Below are 17,301 nucleotides of genomic sequence, written 5' to 3' on the forward strand. Positions count from 1 at the left end.
TAACCATCCAAGCCAGCCAGCAGGCTAACCCTTATATGGAATCAGAGTGTGTTTATGTTTGCATGTTGCATATGTTTGCATATTTATCACGAGTTTCTTTGTTATTTTACCTCAGGATATGAATCCTATGCAGTGTAAGAATGAAAAAAACAACAGTCTCTGGTGACACATTCTGGCCAGGATGTTCAGTGCTATCTTTAACATTGCCTAGGGCACTTTGAAAATCTGCAGGTATGGTATTCTAAATCGTCCTGAATAGATACTTTTTGTGCCAAACTTTTATAACAAGTCTTGTGACTTGTAACAAAGTTTTCTTATCAAAGATTCTGCACGCCTCATCCAATCGTCATCCAATCCAAATGTGTGATTCAGGTGAACATCCACGAGTGGACTCCCTGTCTCCCTTAGAACATCGTGAAGCTCCGTGGTGTTGTCTGGTGATGACAGAACGGTCTGTGAGATCACAATCAAAGGCAGAAGCAGACCCATTTCCTGCAGACTCCTGCCAACTGCCTGCATGACCCAACCAGAGAGGGCTCTGATTGAGAATCAGTTGCCATGGAAATCCCTATTGAAGAATTCTCATCTTGCTCCGTTGGGTTTTTGGCACAGGACACAGTTTGTAGAACAAAAAAGGAGGGACACACAAGTGAGAGAGAGATATGAAGGAGGAGATTAAAAAGAAAGGACGAAGGGACAAAGAAGGCAGATGGGAGGAGGCAGACGATAAAAAAAAAGGAGAAGAAGACAAAAAGAGGAGGGAGAGAACAAGAGGAAGAGAGGCTCGACGAGGGGTTACGGAGGCAGAAGCGATCATGATCAAACACACACACACACACACACACACACACACACACAGACACACACACACACACACACACACACATAAAAGCACGTGCACATACAGGTGTGAGCCACACTCTCACAGACTTATACACGGAGCAACTCAGTCATGAAGGGGATGTGATTTGTCGCTTGAGGTACCAATAATTTTTGAATGCACAGGGTTTTTATTTTATTATTTATTATAATAACTTTGTTGCGATTCGGTGTGAGGTCTTCAATGGGTGCAAATTGCCTTGCATGTCGCATGTGATCTATGAAAAGGAAGTGTTGGAGACCTCCTTCATCTGCTCCCAGAGAGGTTATAAGCAGGTGCATGCATTTGTAGCCACGACACATTTGTCGGAGGCACGTCTCCGGCAATTATAGCGCGTCAATCTATATTACATGTGTGAAAGCGACAAAAGGGTGTCTGCATATATCAGAGAACACACACACACACACACACACACACACACACACACACACACACACACACACTGAAATTACAAGTTATTGCATTCCATCATACCATTGCAGTGGAGAGAGAATTAAGATGGAGGAGAAAGAGAGAACATGAAAATAACCAATTGAAACAGGCGCCGATGATGTGGGAATTCGTTTGTTTGTCTGTGTGTCGGTGGGCGTCCTCATGTGCTCATGTTTTTGTATTGTTGGACTCAAAAGCACAGGTATGCGCACACACACACACACACACACACACACACGCACACACACACACACACACACACACACACACACACAAACAAACCATTCTTCTTTGTATTCTGCATTGAAACTTTCCTTTTTGCTTTTTGTGGGGGAAGGTCCAGATACGAGTCAGTGGCCTCAAGCTACGCTGAAGAACACAATTAGAATATTGAGCAAAACGTCGGTTTTATTACCTGCTAGACTAATGTAATTAGCATGGAGCAGCAGCAGCCCATAAGATAGAATAAAATGGAGTTGTAAATAAATTAATCACACTTATTGGAGAACCGGCCACAATGCTGGAATTAGGGTTAAGGAAGCTAAGCAAAATAACAAAGTGCCATTCTTAAGGATTGCATGGTCTATAATATTTAAAAATATATATGTCTTGAAGCTGTTTCACCTAACAAGCAGAAGCCATCAACTGCTGAACCTAGCTGTCATCGAGTCATTTAGGGATCAGGCTGGCCTTACCCAATAAGTAAGGGATAATGTCAAGTGTGCCAGACATTGTCACAAAATAAACCCTAAAGGGGTTTATTACGCGGCTAGTTACTCAAGAAATATATATTAAGATGCAAAGTAGAACAAAAAAAAAGATTGTATTGATTTTAAAAATACTTTATTGCTTACTTGTTAGATTGTAAGTAGTGACCAAAGCAATGGTCAGTTTTCCATAGCAGCAGCCTGTTATTCAGACATAATAGAACGCTGCTATGATGCGGTTGACCAATAAGAATCAAGGATTCATCAAAAAGCCCTTTTTTAATTATTTTCAAATATTTCAATAATTATATCTGCTCCTCAGTTAATACAAAATAAAAATGACAATATACCATTCTGGGCGCTGGCTTTGGCTGGGGAGGAAACTAGGGGGACGAGCGGTCACCATGGCATTCAAACACTGTCACACACTTCCCCTCTGGTCTGCGCACATGCTCATTGCCTCGCTGCACACAGCTGTGCACCCCTGCCTACTAGTAGGCACATCACATCCATGTCATCAGTCACCATTAGACCCGGGACGCTCGTGTCATCAGAGAACCCTTGCCGGATGCTTCTGCTGCTGCTGCTGCTGCTGCTGCTGTTGCTGTTGCTGTTGCTGTTGCTGTTGCTGTTGTTGTTGTTGTTGTAATTGCTATAGTGTTGTGACTGCTGCTGCTGCTGCTCCACTGGTTTAATGTGGAGTTTAAATATAATCCCCTCGGGGATCTCCTATTCACTAAAGGAGCACCAGTCTGTTGGTCTCAACCTCAGACCGGGCACATCGGGTCATGCTGACCCCGGTGGCAGTGGGTTTTGATTTGGGGGACTCGTCAATGAGTAGTGCAGTTGGATAAGGGGGTGGGGGGAGGCTTATTTTCATCCTCTACCAGACTGTGATGAAGAGGAGGAGGAAGTTTGGGTTGGTTTTGTAGCTCTCGAGATGTTTAATGTGTCCAAGGCGTACATTTCCATATATTTCTTGGATCCTTTCACCACCTGAAGTAGTGACACATCATGAGCTAAACATTTTTCTGAAAAACTCTTCCAAACTCAAACTTTTGCCAGTCGCCTCGCCTGATTCTGGCTGTCTGCCTCCCTTGGTTTCTTTTCCTTCTTTTTTTTTTAAGGAGCCACCCGATGCAGGCCCACCCTGCACAAGACAATGGATTTTAATTGCTATATTTCTCAAACACACCGACGGTCTACTTTTGAATCCTCGGTTGCCTTTTGGAGACGCACCAGGCGGTTTTGAGTGAGGGATTTAACAGTGCGAGGGGGCGGAAGGCAGCCCATTCTGCTCACACGCCTGCTCTGTGGAGATTTGCATTGTACGGGTAATTTTGTGTCAACAAGTTTTCTGTGTCAGGCATACCACTCAGCAAGACGGAAGGACCGCAATGGGAGGCGGTAAATATAAGCACCGACTTAGCACCCCCACCAAAATAAATAAATAAAGAAAGGCAAGCAGGCAGTCAGACAGCCAGCCAACTTCTTTTGGCAACTGGGTAATTCTCATTTGAATATCCTCATGCATCTTTCATCGGCGTCACTTTACCACGCTGCGTAACATTGCATGTTTTGGAAAATGCTAATTTATGTTAAACCGTTGATTTGGGGGAAATTCAGAGTTGCGTAGCATGAAAGATCCTGCAACAATTATTTTGTTTGGTCTTTTTCGATTTTTGTTGCCAAGTCTGACTGTATGATATGTTTGCGTGCACGTGTGCTTGTGTTTGTAGGTGCACATCCTTTCCATTCGACTAGCTTTTGCTGTGGGCAGAAATGTGTGGCTAGGAGTATAGGCAGGAATGCATATGCGTTTTATGTGGGTTTCAACAGTCAGTGAGGGCATTGAGATTCAAGGCCCATGAGAATAACGGGTCTAAGTTTCTCTTTAGATAAGGTGAGACTTGAACAAAGGGTCAGTACAATATCAACAAATGTAAGCAACTCATCTTGTCAAAGTTTACTTTTCCAGTGCAGAAAATGAGTTTCATTATACATAAATGGCATGAGATCACACACTATGTGAGTCTTTGTCATACTAATGGCTCATGTTGACCGCAGGTTGCCTACATCCACCACACACCACTCTTTTTAACAGATGATGTGCTCAGAACTCTATATTCTGGTTGCTCAGCAAAAAATGACAAGCCAAGATGATTAGAATACAAACGCACCCTTCAAAATATTGATCTACGATTGACCTGCCAATCTGACAGGGAAACATCCGACTTTACAAACAAGAAGAAACTACTTAACCCTCTAATAATAGCAGCAAGTACATTTTGGGATTTTGAATGGGCAAGTGGAAAAAGCGGCAGTGTGATATTGATGAATAACTCCTATTTTGTTCAGTAATGCTCCAGTGGCTTGATCAAAAAGGAAGAACTTTCACAGCCAGACACAAACCATTAGCCGCCACTGCTGTCGCTAGCCGTGCAGAAAAAAACAGGTGCTGGGAGCTAAAACAAAATGGCTGTTTATTTGCCGCTTCTTGAGCCGAAGGAAAGATACGCACAACCAAGTGACACAGCTGGCTGTTTTGCAAGCGCTGTCAATCCTCTTGCCTCTCCTTGTACTCGTTTCCATGGTTGGCGGATGCGTCGTTTAGCTAGTTTACATTGCGGGTAACACCGTGGGTAGCAGCCTCATTTATTTGTTTGTCAATTACTTTCTGGACCGTCACTTTATGAGAGGATTTATTTTGAATGAAATTACCAAACAGCTTCTAATGACAGAAACTCCATCCAAGGTTGTATTATTGACATATTTTTCAAGCCTTCTGTCTTAGCAAGATTGATGATTCCATTCAATATGGATTGAATAGGCTTCTTTTTTTAACACAGGAGAAAGGGGCTTTATGTTGAAAAAGCAGAAGAAGGTTGAGCGGGCAATGGCTTGTGTGAATGTGAGAGCATGTGTGTGTGTGTGTGTGTGTGCAACTAATGTGAAAGTTGTGATGATGTCAAAAATATTTACAGTGCTGAAAGTGCAGCTTTGTTGAACACAATTGTACATACTTTCTTGTTACAAAACCAGACAAAAAGGTGACCACAATGAACATCTCTTATTACAACAATAGTTATTGTTATTATAGTATTGAAGATGATAACATTTAAGTGCTTCAGACAAACCGTTTCAGGATTCAGAAAGGAAACAAATCCCATCAACCGAACTGCAGCAAAAACAATGAAATGCCAACCCTGACCACAAATAATATTGGCCACTGGGCCAAAGGCTGAGGCTAAATCCTTTACCACAGTGGATTCAATCTGGTATTTGTCCAGGTTGTGGAACCGTGTACTCATGTGCTCCCATCGCAAAGAGACATGGAAGTCTGCCAATGATTTGAGAACTTGAAGGAGGTTTCTGTCTCAAAGGCATGCTGTAGGTGGCCTGTTAAGCCGGCTATCCTTGCTCAAATTAAGCTATGTACATTTCCGGGTTTGACGTAACACTCATTCCTCGTTCAGGGGGGTTCTCTGTAGAACTCAGATCAACCCCATCTCCCCGCTGGTGAGCAGGGCTGTAGCCAATGGGATGGCAAGTTTTGCCTTTAGCTCTCACCAAGCTGTCACTTGACATCGGGGGGCTGAGATGAAACCTCTAAATCTGTGATGATGTAAACAGTGCGAGGTCTTATATAAACGTGACAGGGAGATGGATGATTTTGCTTTTTTGAATCCGGAAGGATCAAATAACATCCCTCCTTCATTTTGCCCCATCCGAATATTTTGTGTGACTGCATGGTGTTATGGAAGTAATATTCTCTGAGCATGTCATTTGATGTTCTGTATGTATCTTATTGGATCGGGTGCTGTGCTGCTTTTACATGTTCCTAACTATCATTTGAAGTATCTACTTTTGAAATCAAGCGAACAAACCGTTTGATAAACGGGCATAGTATCATATATAGGTCAAATGAGCACACCTGACCAGAGATCTCTTGCGTTCAGGTTTTCAAGCAGACACTTAATGTGCTCTGGCATATTTTAAAAACATTTAAAGATCTTAAGACCAATATCACAAGGGTGAGGAAAATTTCATATGGCACTAGGTAAAAATAGTTTGCATTGAACAGTTTTAAGAAAATAACCTCTCTCTTGTTAAAACATATTTATGAATACCTCATTAGAATCTTCTTAGCATCTTGAATGCAAGTGTAATACGGGATTATGAGGAGTGTCCTTCGTTGGTGGACAGAGGTCCCTTTGTCCACAGCTTTTGAGCCCCAACGCGCTCCAGCCACAGGTGCAGGGTGGGTTATGCAGTATCGTTGTGTACTTAAAATAAAAAAGAAAGTGCCTATTGGCTGTAAAAAAAAGTGCTGAGGCTCTGGAGACTGGCAACCTCAAAAAAAAAGGTTGCCGCTGCGTTTGCCAGCCCAGCAGTGAGTGGATGTAATGACGTCAGGCGAACACGGTGCCAAGCTGTGCACAGGGTGCTCTGTGTAGTGGCTGTGAGCGCACGGATCCAGGGCCAGCTGCTGATGGCGCCGCACGCAAACAAACAATTCAATGATGACAGGAAACAGATCCGGGGCCAGTCAAGAGGCGGAGGAACAGCTGTCCTGCAATCCCCCAATGGGCCGATGATGAAGTTATTACACATAAACTCGCACGTAAGAAGCCAACACCTGCCAGCGTGCGCGCAGGCGGTGACGCGCGCACACAGGTGCACAAGCACACACATGCAAGCACACGCACACACACACACACTCAGACACACATATGTGCAAACACACACAAAGCAAGAATGTGGAGCTTACAAGGAGCTGTCACACGTAACTCGGACAATCAGCAACCCTGTCAGTCACTCTCTCTTTCTGTGTCACCCAACAGAGGCCAGTGGGCGTGAGCGGAGTCCACATGCATCTCAACCGCCCACTCCAATGCACTGTGGCATCCCTATGGACACACAGACCCGTGCCTCAGTGCGCGGGCTTGTCTGTGTGTGTGTGTGCGCGTGTGTGTGTGTGCGTGTTTGTGTGTGAGTGTGTGTGTGTGTGTGGGGGTGTGGGTGTTTGACACTGAGCTCCATCTCCCCGAGACAGTGAGAGATGAGGCGCAGGACAGTAAAGTGGCTGCTGTCACACTGTGCTGCAGGGAGTGATAGGAGGGCGAGCGAGAGCGAGAGCGGAAAGGGACCGGGATACACACTGGGTCGATGGACAAGGGCGGGGGGAGAGCACCAGGGAGAGGGACGGGGACAGGGACAAGGAGCGAGAGGGAGAGACCTGTCTGGGCCGAGACGTGATCGAGCAGCGATATCACTGCAAGAGTGGTGTAGGAGAACATAGTGTTCACTTTCGTCCCTCTAACAGCCCCGCCCTCCCCCCCCGCGCCCCCAACAACCATCTTACCCCCCCTCACGCGCTTATCCCGTCCCTCCAACCCTGGCCTCTCTATGTTATGGCTTCCCACTCAGATTAAATCCCAAGGCCTCGGTGGGTGGGCGGCTGTCCAAATAACAGGGTTTGGCCCAATGTCACCTGGTGCACTGTTGTCCCCAGTGCCATTAAAGCGGCTACCCCCAGATTTATAGCCCGCAGTGAAGGTTTAAAGCGCTTCATGTGAACGAACAGGCCGTCGGCCATTCCACGGCTCTACAATTCCAAAACAACAGTGTGTTAAATCAATTATTAAAACCGCCATTGAAGGGGAAACATCTCCATCTTATTTTACCCTTCGAAGGGGAAAACAAAAGAGGAAGCATGTTAACAGCTGCAGGTCATCCACATTCTACCCCCATTAGCCCTCCGAGCGACCGCTGCCGAGCCTTTGCCCAGTGGAGGCCAGGGACATGACACCTGCAGAGGGGGTTGGGGGGGGGGGGGGGAGGGGCTGGGCTGGATGAATGGGCGAGCGGCGGTGCACATGGGACCCCAGCTACCAGCCTGTCGGGGGGCCTGGCCGGCCTACTTTAGCTGCAGCAGCGGCAGCAGCCTCTCCAGAGGGCCCAGATGTTTGTGGTCACGGTCAGGAGGAGCTGCGGTTCCCGCGAGAGTCGGCCGCGGCCCGTCGGCTCGGACCTGACAAGTCCCATTACCCCGGGGGAGTCCCACGCACCCCCGAACGGATAATTGAACATTAATTAATGACCGGCGCTACAACAGCTAAGGATAAGAGTGATTGCACATCTAATGAAACCGAGCCATTTGCATACCAAAGCACCATTTGTCCTCCTTTCTGTCTTCCTTTCGTTTAGCCCATCCCACCTGTTCCCTTTCATCCCTGAGGCGAGGATGACTTCTGTCTGCTGCTCCTGTTTCTCTTCTGCGCTGGTCTGGCTGATGCCCCGAGGGAGACGGGCTGGGAGGGAGAGGCTGTGTCTAAGAGGGGGGGGGGTCATGCAATTTTCATACTTTGTCTAATTTCTATTTCGGTGTTCCCGGAGGCATCAAAAGAAGAGTAATCGGCTTGACCCTCATTTCAAAATCTATCATCCGGTCCTGACACGCCTGTAGAGGGAGGCAGCGGTCCACCCCTCGTCTGCCTGGTCTGACCTCAAAGGCAGGAGAGTAACCCGCGGGTCGCAGGTGTGTGCTAACTGCGCCGACAGAAATGCATGTGACAGGCATACTGCACCTGACCCCACAAACATTAACCTATCTGCACATCCTGCAGACTGCATATCCTTACAAACACTATGCCTCTCTTTTTCTCTTTCTCTCTCCCATTCTCTTGATCTCGACTTTCTATTCTCTCTCTCTCTCTTTCACTCTCTCTCTCTCTCTCTCTCTCTCTCTCTTCCTCCCTCCCTCCCTACCTCCCCCTCTCCTATTGATCTGAAGTTTCAGCAAACCTCTCGTCAGGTCAATATCCACCATGGTGCCCAAGATGATGGATGCTGGATCAAGAGTTTGTTGAGTTCAAACTCCAAGAATATAAATATAGGATGCCTTCCCTTTCGCCACGGACATCGTGGTATATCATTTCATTTTCAGAGTGAATAACTCACACGTTGGCCGATGTATTTTTGCTTGGGTTTGTTTCTTCTCTTTCTTCTGCACGCACCTATCAAATTACCATCCTCTACATGCCCTCGGTTATTGGGCAGACCCAAACAGAGCAATTAAAATCTAATTTCACTCCCGGTGGGCATCAGCGGCGGCAATAACAACGGCAAGTAGAATAATAATGCTAGTGAGGAGAGCGGAGGAAGCAGAGCATCTCATCTGTGGACCCCACAGGGGGAGAAAAAAGCCATAATCATTGTGGACACCTTGAGGAAGGCTGCCATTAACAACGCCGCCATAAACAAAGGTACGGCAATTTAGACAGAGTCTCAACACTCTCCAACTGTTTCCGACGCCTCATCTGTCACTCAAGTCATTAAGGGGTTTTTGTTTTGGTGTTGTTGTTGAACACTTTCGGTGTTATTGATTTTTCAAAAAATAAGTAATTCACTATTTATTTTCGCTTTGACCCCTGAGAAAAAGGGGTGCCGCAGAGGAAATTTTACAACGCAACACTTTCCCGGAGTCGACAGATTGTTAACGGCATGAATTCTGTCGACTTTCGGGGGCTGGTACATCAGAGCAGCTAGTTGCTTTTTAGTGCTTGTGTTTGTCAGCTCGGTTTGTTATAGCTTGGCCTTTTATGGCTTTATTGGCCTCATTTACATGAAATTATTTATTGCTTGCTACTATCGTCCACATATATATAAATAAATCTATATATCTCTATATCCCCTGGGAGAGATTGACTATGACATTTAGTCACGCCAGACGATAAAAACCCAGGCACCCATACAATGCCACACTATGAGTCTGTTGAGACGATGTAATGGATGGAACGTCGTGCCATAGGTGACAAACCGCAGATTGCCTTTGAGGGGAGACGGGCAGGTCTCATCATGGTAGCACCACTGTAACACTATCTATTCCATGATCACAGATCCCTTCAAGTTTATCAGACACTCCCTTCCAAACCACCTGTGAGGAAGCTCCACAGACCGCCTCCTCTGTTGTGCTGTCAATCTGTGTAAAAATACATATATAAATATATATATATTTGTGTAGGCATATATATATGTGTTATATAACCAATATACCAATATAAATATAAAATATATGCATATCATTGTTCTTATTTATTAAGCTTTCTATAGTACAGCGTCTTTGAAATGTTGAATTGATTATTATAATTATAATTATTTTAAGATAACATGTAGAGGGGCGGGATTATTGTGATATCGTTTAAGACTGTGAAGCTACATTAGCATTAGCTTTTCCTATTATAAAAATGCTCAAGGTTTGTTTACAACTGCGATAAATAAACCAATAAGCATTGGCGGACCGTTTGTCTTGTTTCATTGCAAATTTGACTGGCAGATGTTTATTTTAATTGAATATAAAACCAGTCATTTTATAAAAAGATTTGTCCACACACACACACACACACACACACACACACACACACACACACACACACACACACACACACACACACACACACACAAACAAACAACCGTATAATATTTTTGGGTTAGTGAACTAAGAAAGTTTCTCTTTTCTTTCTCATTAAAACAAAGAAACTGTACTAAGTGGACAACGGCAACACAAAGGATGATCTGTTCAGCCCTGTTGCTTTGGCTTGTTGCTTCTCAGGCTTGAAGACCTTTTAATGGTCCTTTCCTATTTGGAGATTTTTTACTAAATTGAAGTCAAGTTATGTGATGGAAAGGCAGGAGAAAGCTACGTGAAGATGAATGCTCGCCTTCAGAGGAAATACGGTTCTCTGTTCTGGACGAAAATACAAATGACACATCTCAACAATGAAACATGAAAAACATGAAATGATGAAGTGGAGTATTTACAGAAACTGCTGGATAGCATCTCCCCATTCATTATATCTTGCAAGTCCTTCTCTGGATATGCTTCTGTTCACTTTAACACTATTGTTATGCACAGTGCTATTCTCTGAAGCAATAGCAAAGCGTATCTACTGTGTATGTTTGTGTGTGTATTAGTGTGTATGTTTGTGTGTGTATGTGTGTGTATTTACTGTATGCATATTGTATGTAAACAAGCACACACACACAAACACAAACAAGGACACTACATATCTATCGCACATCTATAAATACATACACTACTTTATGCTAACATATTCTTTTCACAAACAACCCAAAAAAGACACAGGGTTGTTTCTCATTGTTTTTGCAGATATTCTTTACGTAGCACAGTAAATCTATCTCAATCTTTTCTCTTATTTTTTGTAAAAAAGGCAACTCCTTCTACTGGCTTCCAGAATAAGCTCCCTCACAATAAAAGTCACATAGCGACTAGTTGTACTACTACAAGTTATCCCTGTGCCTGCCTCTCTGGTTGCGATGGGTGGCTCACTTCACTGTGGCATTTCAAACCTCACTTGAGTTTAGCTCCGAATGATTGTTATTCAGTGTCAGACGAGTTGTGTTTTAACAACTCAAATGTGTGTTTCTGTGCGTGCCTGCGTGCATGCGTTGTGGGTGTGTGCGTGTATAGTGTGCGCTGGTGTGCGCATGCATGTGGCAGGTTGACCTTTGCCTTGTCTGCGAGCGTCCTTGTGAAGAAGAGTGGAGGCTAGCTGCTGTTAACTAGCTGCTGTTAATGTCAGGTTGCTTAAGCCAGGAGCGTGTGTGTGTGTGTGTGTGTGTGTGTGTGTGTGAGGGGGGTAAGTCTGCGGACTGCCAGACATCATTGTCTCTCTCAGCAGTCCCGCATGCCCCCCTCCGAGGCCGGGCTTCGACAATGCATTCTGGGGGATTGGACACCTGAGAAACAAGCGGGAGGAAAAAAATAACAACAACCCAGAAGACTCACAAACTGCCTGGTGACCGCCTCCCCACAGGCAAACACACACACACTCACATGCCTGCATGTGTGAAAACACACACACGATCAACCCCCCCCACACCCACATACACATAATGTGCCGGCCAGGCCAGTGGTGGGATGCTGCACTATATGCCTACTCCCTGCTTATGCAGCCCAGATCCAGTAAAGCACAAAGCTTTTATAGAGGTTGGTCGGCCCACTTTCAAATATGGTAAGAGAAAGATTGAGAATAGAAGGAGCTATGGGGCTATTTAGTCAAATCAGAAAACAAATTCAAGGTATTCTGCTTACAAGTGTCCCCCGGGCACATGTAAACTCAATACCTTGAATTATTTTTGTGATTTGACTAAATAGCCCCATTGCTTGTGTTTGTTGTTGATTCTTGTTCTTACAAAGAAATAACACAGATCGCTGCGACATGCGCTGTGGGGCGAACAAGAAAAAATAAAGAAAATAAAAGCAACAGGGACGGATTTAAAGAGGTGGACAGGATTAGGCTGTTCAAACTGACTCCCTTTAGAATCCACCAGCAAAAGGTTAACGGAAACGAAAAGACAGAAGCACCTACATATCAGGTTTATTGGGCTGCCATGTGTGGCAGGAGGATTTAGTTGAAAAAACAGTTTTGGAGATCTGATAAGGGGGGTCACATTAATTGATAGAGACACTGAAGAAGAACGACTTTCAATCAGAGCCCGGATGTTATCAGGGCCGGAGCGCTGTCTGTCGGAGCGTCTCCATCCATCACACTCGGCGCTTATCAGCCGTCCGGCACATGTTCAATCCCCCCGCTGACATCCAAGATTAAATCCAACAAACATATTTCGCTTTTGCTCCCCTTTCCTCTGAGTTATACGCACCTAATGTTGAGGGGCTTTACCGCAGTTACATACACTATGTCGGTTGCTATGGGGAGCTCTGTAACTCTCTGCCGTCACCATCCTCCACTAGATCGCTACCTGACGTCTCGTTTGCATGTTGTTTCGCGTGTGTCTGTACAAGGCGTTCTCTGTGTTCCCTGTTTAATTCATGTTCTGTGTGGTCCACCCGTGGTAATACATTCCCTCTCCAGAGGAAAATAAAAATCGAATCTAATCTCCCGCGAATAGAAAAGAAAAGCCAAACAAACACCCCTTGTAGATGGGTTTTGCGTTAGATGACCCTCCCTGTAGGTTAAACACACATGCAATCGTATGAATCACCTCTTATTGGCTGCCATGGGTACCCCCGTCACCTGCCGAGATTAAGCGTTGATACCACACACCTGTCCTCGACCTGAATCATTAAGACCTGAAAGCTTATGGTTTTAAGGATAATATTGCTGTGAAAAAGCCTCTGATTGGAGCTCCTTTGGAAAGGCCCCGCAGCAGAGGGGCGCCGACCGGCGATCAGCCCAGCCAGCAGCCTCACCTGAGGGGTTGAGCAGTCGCCAGGTGATGGCGGGGTCAGGCCTTCCGGACGCCAGGCAGCTGAGCGTCACGTTGCTGCCCTCGTTCACCGTGATGTCTTCCGACACCTTGTAGATGTTGGCCGGAACTGGAGATAGGCAAGAAAAAAGGAAAGAAGGCAGATGAGGTTGTGTGGCCGTGACAGGGTCGTGTTGTCCGACGTTACCTGGATTTCAACACATGGTGGTCGCACCGGAATGGGTGAGGCTGATCAGAGATAAGGTGGAGTCAGAACATAACCTGAATTGATAGCAGTTAATTAATATTGTGTCAACCCAGAAATATAGACGTTAAATGGTAAATGGACTGCATTTATGCATAGTTTTTCTAACCAGTGGTCACTCAAAGTGCTTTACAATATTGTCTAATCTTCACCCATTCATACACAGATTCAACAATCAGCTCGGAGGACCGGGGATCAAACTATCAACCTTCCGGTTATCAGACAACCGGCTCCACCTCCTGAGCCACATGCTGCCCCTATGTTGATAACTTTGTTGGAAATATATCTAAATATATTTACTGGAATAAAAGGACTCTGTATGTTTGTATATGTATGGATGTATGTTTGTCCCCGATTTTTCCAAAGAATCGTTCGCCCGACGGACTCCACGCTTGGTGTGTGCATTGCTGAGGGCCCAAGGACGTCAGTGTGTAGAGGTTGTTTGTTTTGGGTGTGGTTCTAGAAAAGGCTGCAAGCAGCAGTACTGGAGGCCGTGCACTCTGCCCGCTCCGAACAGGCACTGCATTAGTTACAACAAAATGAGTTATGTCTGGAAAAAAAGGCAAATCCGTGCCTTTACTGATCATTTATCATAAAGAACGAGTTTTGTGGGAAGCATTTAGGGAATAACGACAAACCAGAACTTTTAAGTCTGGGATTAAATGACTTTTATTTCCTCTTCCCAGAATCCAGACTCATGAGAGCTTTGCCCATTTCATGGGGAGACCCATAAAAAAGCATTTAACGTATTAGTTGTGACTATGTATTTATTTGTGTGTGTGTGTGTGTGTGTGTGTGTGTGTGTGTGTGTGTGTGTGTGTGTGTGTGTGTGTGTGTGTGTGTGTGTGTTTGTGTGTGGTTGGTTTGTGGTGTACAAAACAAATATTTAAAAGGAAAGGAGATGAGCAGAGTGGACTCCCACACACACGACAAAACGGCCAGCAACCACAAACCAACAAACACACAGGGGGAGATGCTGTGTGTGTTTGTGTTTGTTTGTGTTGGTACATGTTAGAAAGATACAGAGAGAGAGCAAGGGAGAGGGAGAGAGAGAGAGAGAGAGAGAGAGAGAGGGATAGGGAAAGACAGAGAGGGGGAGAGAGAGAGAGAGCGAGAGAGAGAGAGAGAGAGACAGAGAGAGAAAGAGCAAGACAGAGAGAGAGAAAGACAGAGAGAGAGAGCAAGAGAGAGGGATAGAGAAATACAGAGAGAGAGAGAGAGAGAGAGAGAGAAGGGAGATAAAGAGGCAGAGAGGGAAAGCCTCTACCATGGCAAAATAAATAAAAAAGACCTCAGTTGAATTAAGATCACGAGGTACGCAGCACACCGTTTTAAAGCGAGTCAGCAGCTGAGATGCAATCAATCCTTGCGGAGAAGAAAGGGCATACATCACAAAGTTTTCCTCCCAGACCGTGGGTGGTGCGATGGGGGAGGAGGGAGGGGTGAGGTGGTAAAACGGTGAAAGTTCTCCCATGAAGATGCAAGTGGGCAGAAGTGTAAATAATAATCCATCACCGTGCAAAATATGATTCTTAGGACACTGTGAAATATGAAGCGGGGAAATGGTATAACAAATGTTAACTACTTTCATATTTCACTCGGATCACACACACTGTGGAAGACACCACACAATTCTGGCAGAGGTTGAATCCACCCAACATGACACTTTCTCCCGCATTCAAATACTCTCCCCCCGCCGTGCCACACATTTCAACAAACACAACACAACTGTGTCTTTGTGTGCTCAATGCAGAAAAGCTCTCTTGTTATAGACAGACTTGGACCACCGCAATCCATTCGAGTTAGCCTGTGCGTTTTTCATTGACAGCCAATGTGAGCGGATATTTATCAAGCCAATGATGAGAAATGGGGTTATTTTCAAGTCAGATGCAAACGACTTGGGTCGGTCTGTAGTATACAATTTTTGCTGACTAAAACCCCTGCATGCCCAGTAGCTTTTTCTGGGCCCCATTAGATAAATTTAGCTAGGGAGGACGGGGTTGTCCTTTTTAATATTACACTACATACATTGCGGAAACAGAAACACTGTATTGACTGTTTTGCTGTCTATGTCTGCGCCATCTGCTCAGTTTGTTGTGAGTGCAGGCCTAGGCTATCTGTAAAGTGGTGGCAGCATGGCGATGTAAGGAGCTTTTGTTATATTGGATTTGCTCCATAAATGTTTTGGGTGACATGAGTGTTTGTCTAGACCTGTAGGTAGGCCTATTGATTTAATATGTGGGGTTATGAGAAAGAAGCATTATTATTAAATATTATGTTGATTTTTACAATTGAGATTAGCTACAGTTTCAATATTTTGCAAGTAACAAACTTTAAACATTTCTTTCTGAATTTCTGTGCACGTGTGCATGCGCGTGCACGCGGGATTCCTTTTTGATGACGTCATATACAGTCCCCCCATGGAAAAAATCGCCACTACACCACTGATTCACTCCAAGTGTCTCTAGGTAGTATACGCTTCAGGTGACTGAAAATCGCAAACAGACATGCTAGCTGAAGAATGTGTCAGTGGCTGTAACATTATAATCATATTTCCAACTGCAAAAACAAAAGTCTGTAATCAAACTTTTTGTATTTGCCAATCATAAAAGCAAAGTTCGAACCGCACCTTTCTGCAAATTAAATAACTCTTTAATAACTCCTTTTTATTAAACAACCATTTAATAAAAATGAAGGGCTTTTATGTTCCCACTAGTAGCTTCTTCACAGCCTGTATATCCTCTTTGAGGATTTATACTTTTATGTCATAAAAGTTAAGACTGCTTTATAGGTCCGTTGCAAGTTATTTCCCTTCTTACTGAATATGTATAAAAACTCTTAAAAGAGGGAATGATGCAGTTAATGTTAAAATACTGCCCAATAATAACCTTGGGAATGACTACCAATCTACGACTCAGGCACTATCTCAGCACTGCAACATGAATAGCAATTGTATTCGTATGATAGCAATTGTAACTGGTTTAAATCCCATGGTGGCTAAAGACTAGAGACAGATGCCTGAACCGACTAATAGATTCTTACAAGAAAGATAATTATAGTCTTTACTTAAGATGGGTGTAATAGTGCTGGCGGCTGTTCTCCAATCTATAATATTTCTCATTTACTCAATAATTACAATAATAATGATTAACATTATTATTAATAATAATAATAATAATAATGATAATTGTAACAATTCATAATAATGATGGACCTCATTTATATTCCACCTTTTGAAAGATACATTACAAAGTGTCTGATCAAAGAAAAGCAGGCACAGTCAAAGCAGGAGCAGACACAATATGGGTTATCATTATAAGGATCCGTGATCACCTTCAATAAACAAATCTTGTTTACTGCTGACTACAAAGCTGTACCAGGGTATGCCACACCGCATGTTAACCAAAACCCTTGACTTCCTAACATTGAATTATGGGTGATGTCTACGACTCCCACGCAATATAAAAAAAGGAAAAGCATTTTAAAAGGCTGAAAGCCTAATTAAAACGTAATAAAATAGAAAAGGGTATAGAGATATAGCAAAGCCTCTTTCCGGTGATTTAGTTCGTTTTTTGTTCTCGTGCAAAATCACTTGTGGAAAATCACCAATCACATAAACTTTTTATGGGGATTAACTTGTTAAATGGGTAGTTGAAGCCTTCAGGCTTTTGTGGCACGGACAAACATGCCCCCCCTGACCGCAGGCCCGCCTGCACCGACTGTCTAGGGCCGTGTTGAGAAGAACCAGGTGAAAGCAGAATCAGAGAACCAGGTCCTTCCCCTTT

The 17,301-nt window shown here is 44.3% G+C and overlaps 1 protein-coding gene across 1 annotated transcript in view; it reads right to left on the bottom strand.

The window, feature by feature from the left end:
* Positions 1-17,301, bottom strand: part of lsamp (limbic system associated membrane protein) — a 134,626-nt gene that overhangs the window by 16,074 nt on the left and 101,251 nt on the right. The window contains exon 4 of the mRNA XM_079732104.1: positions 13,256-13,381. Coding sequence (XP_079588230.1) covers positions 13,256-13,381 — 126 coding nt within the window. The remainder of the gene's footprint in view (positions 1-13,255; positions 13,382-17,301) is intronic.

This window comes from Pollachius pollachius (assembly GCF_949987615.1).
Source record: "Pollachius pollachius genome assembly, chromosome: 3".
Classification (NCBI taxonomy): Eukaryota; Metazoa; Chordata; class Actinopteri; order Gadiformes; family Gadidae; genus Pollachius; species Pollachius pollachius.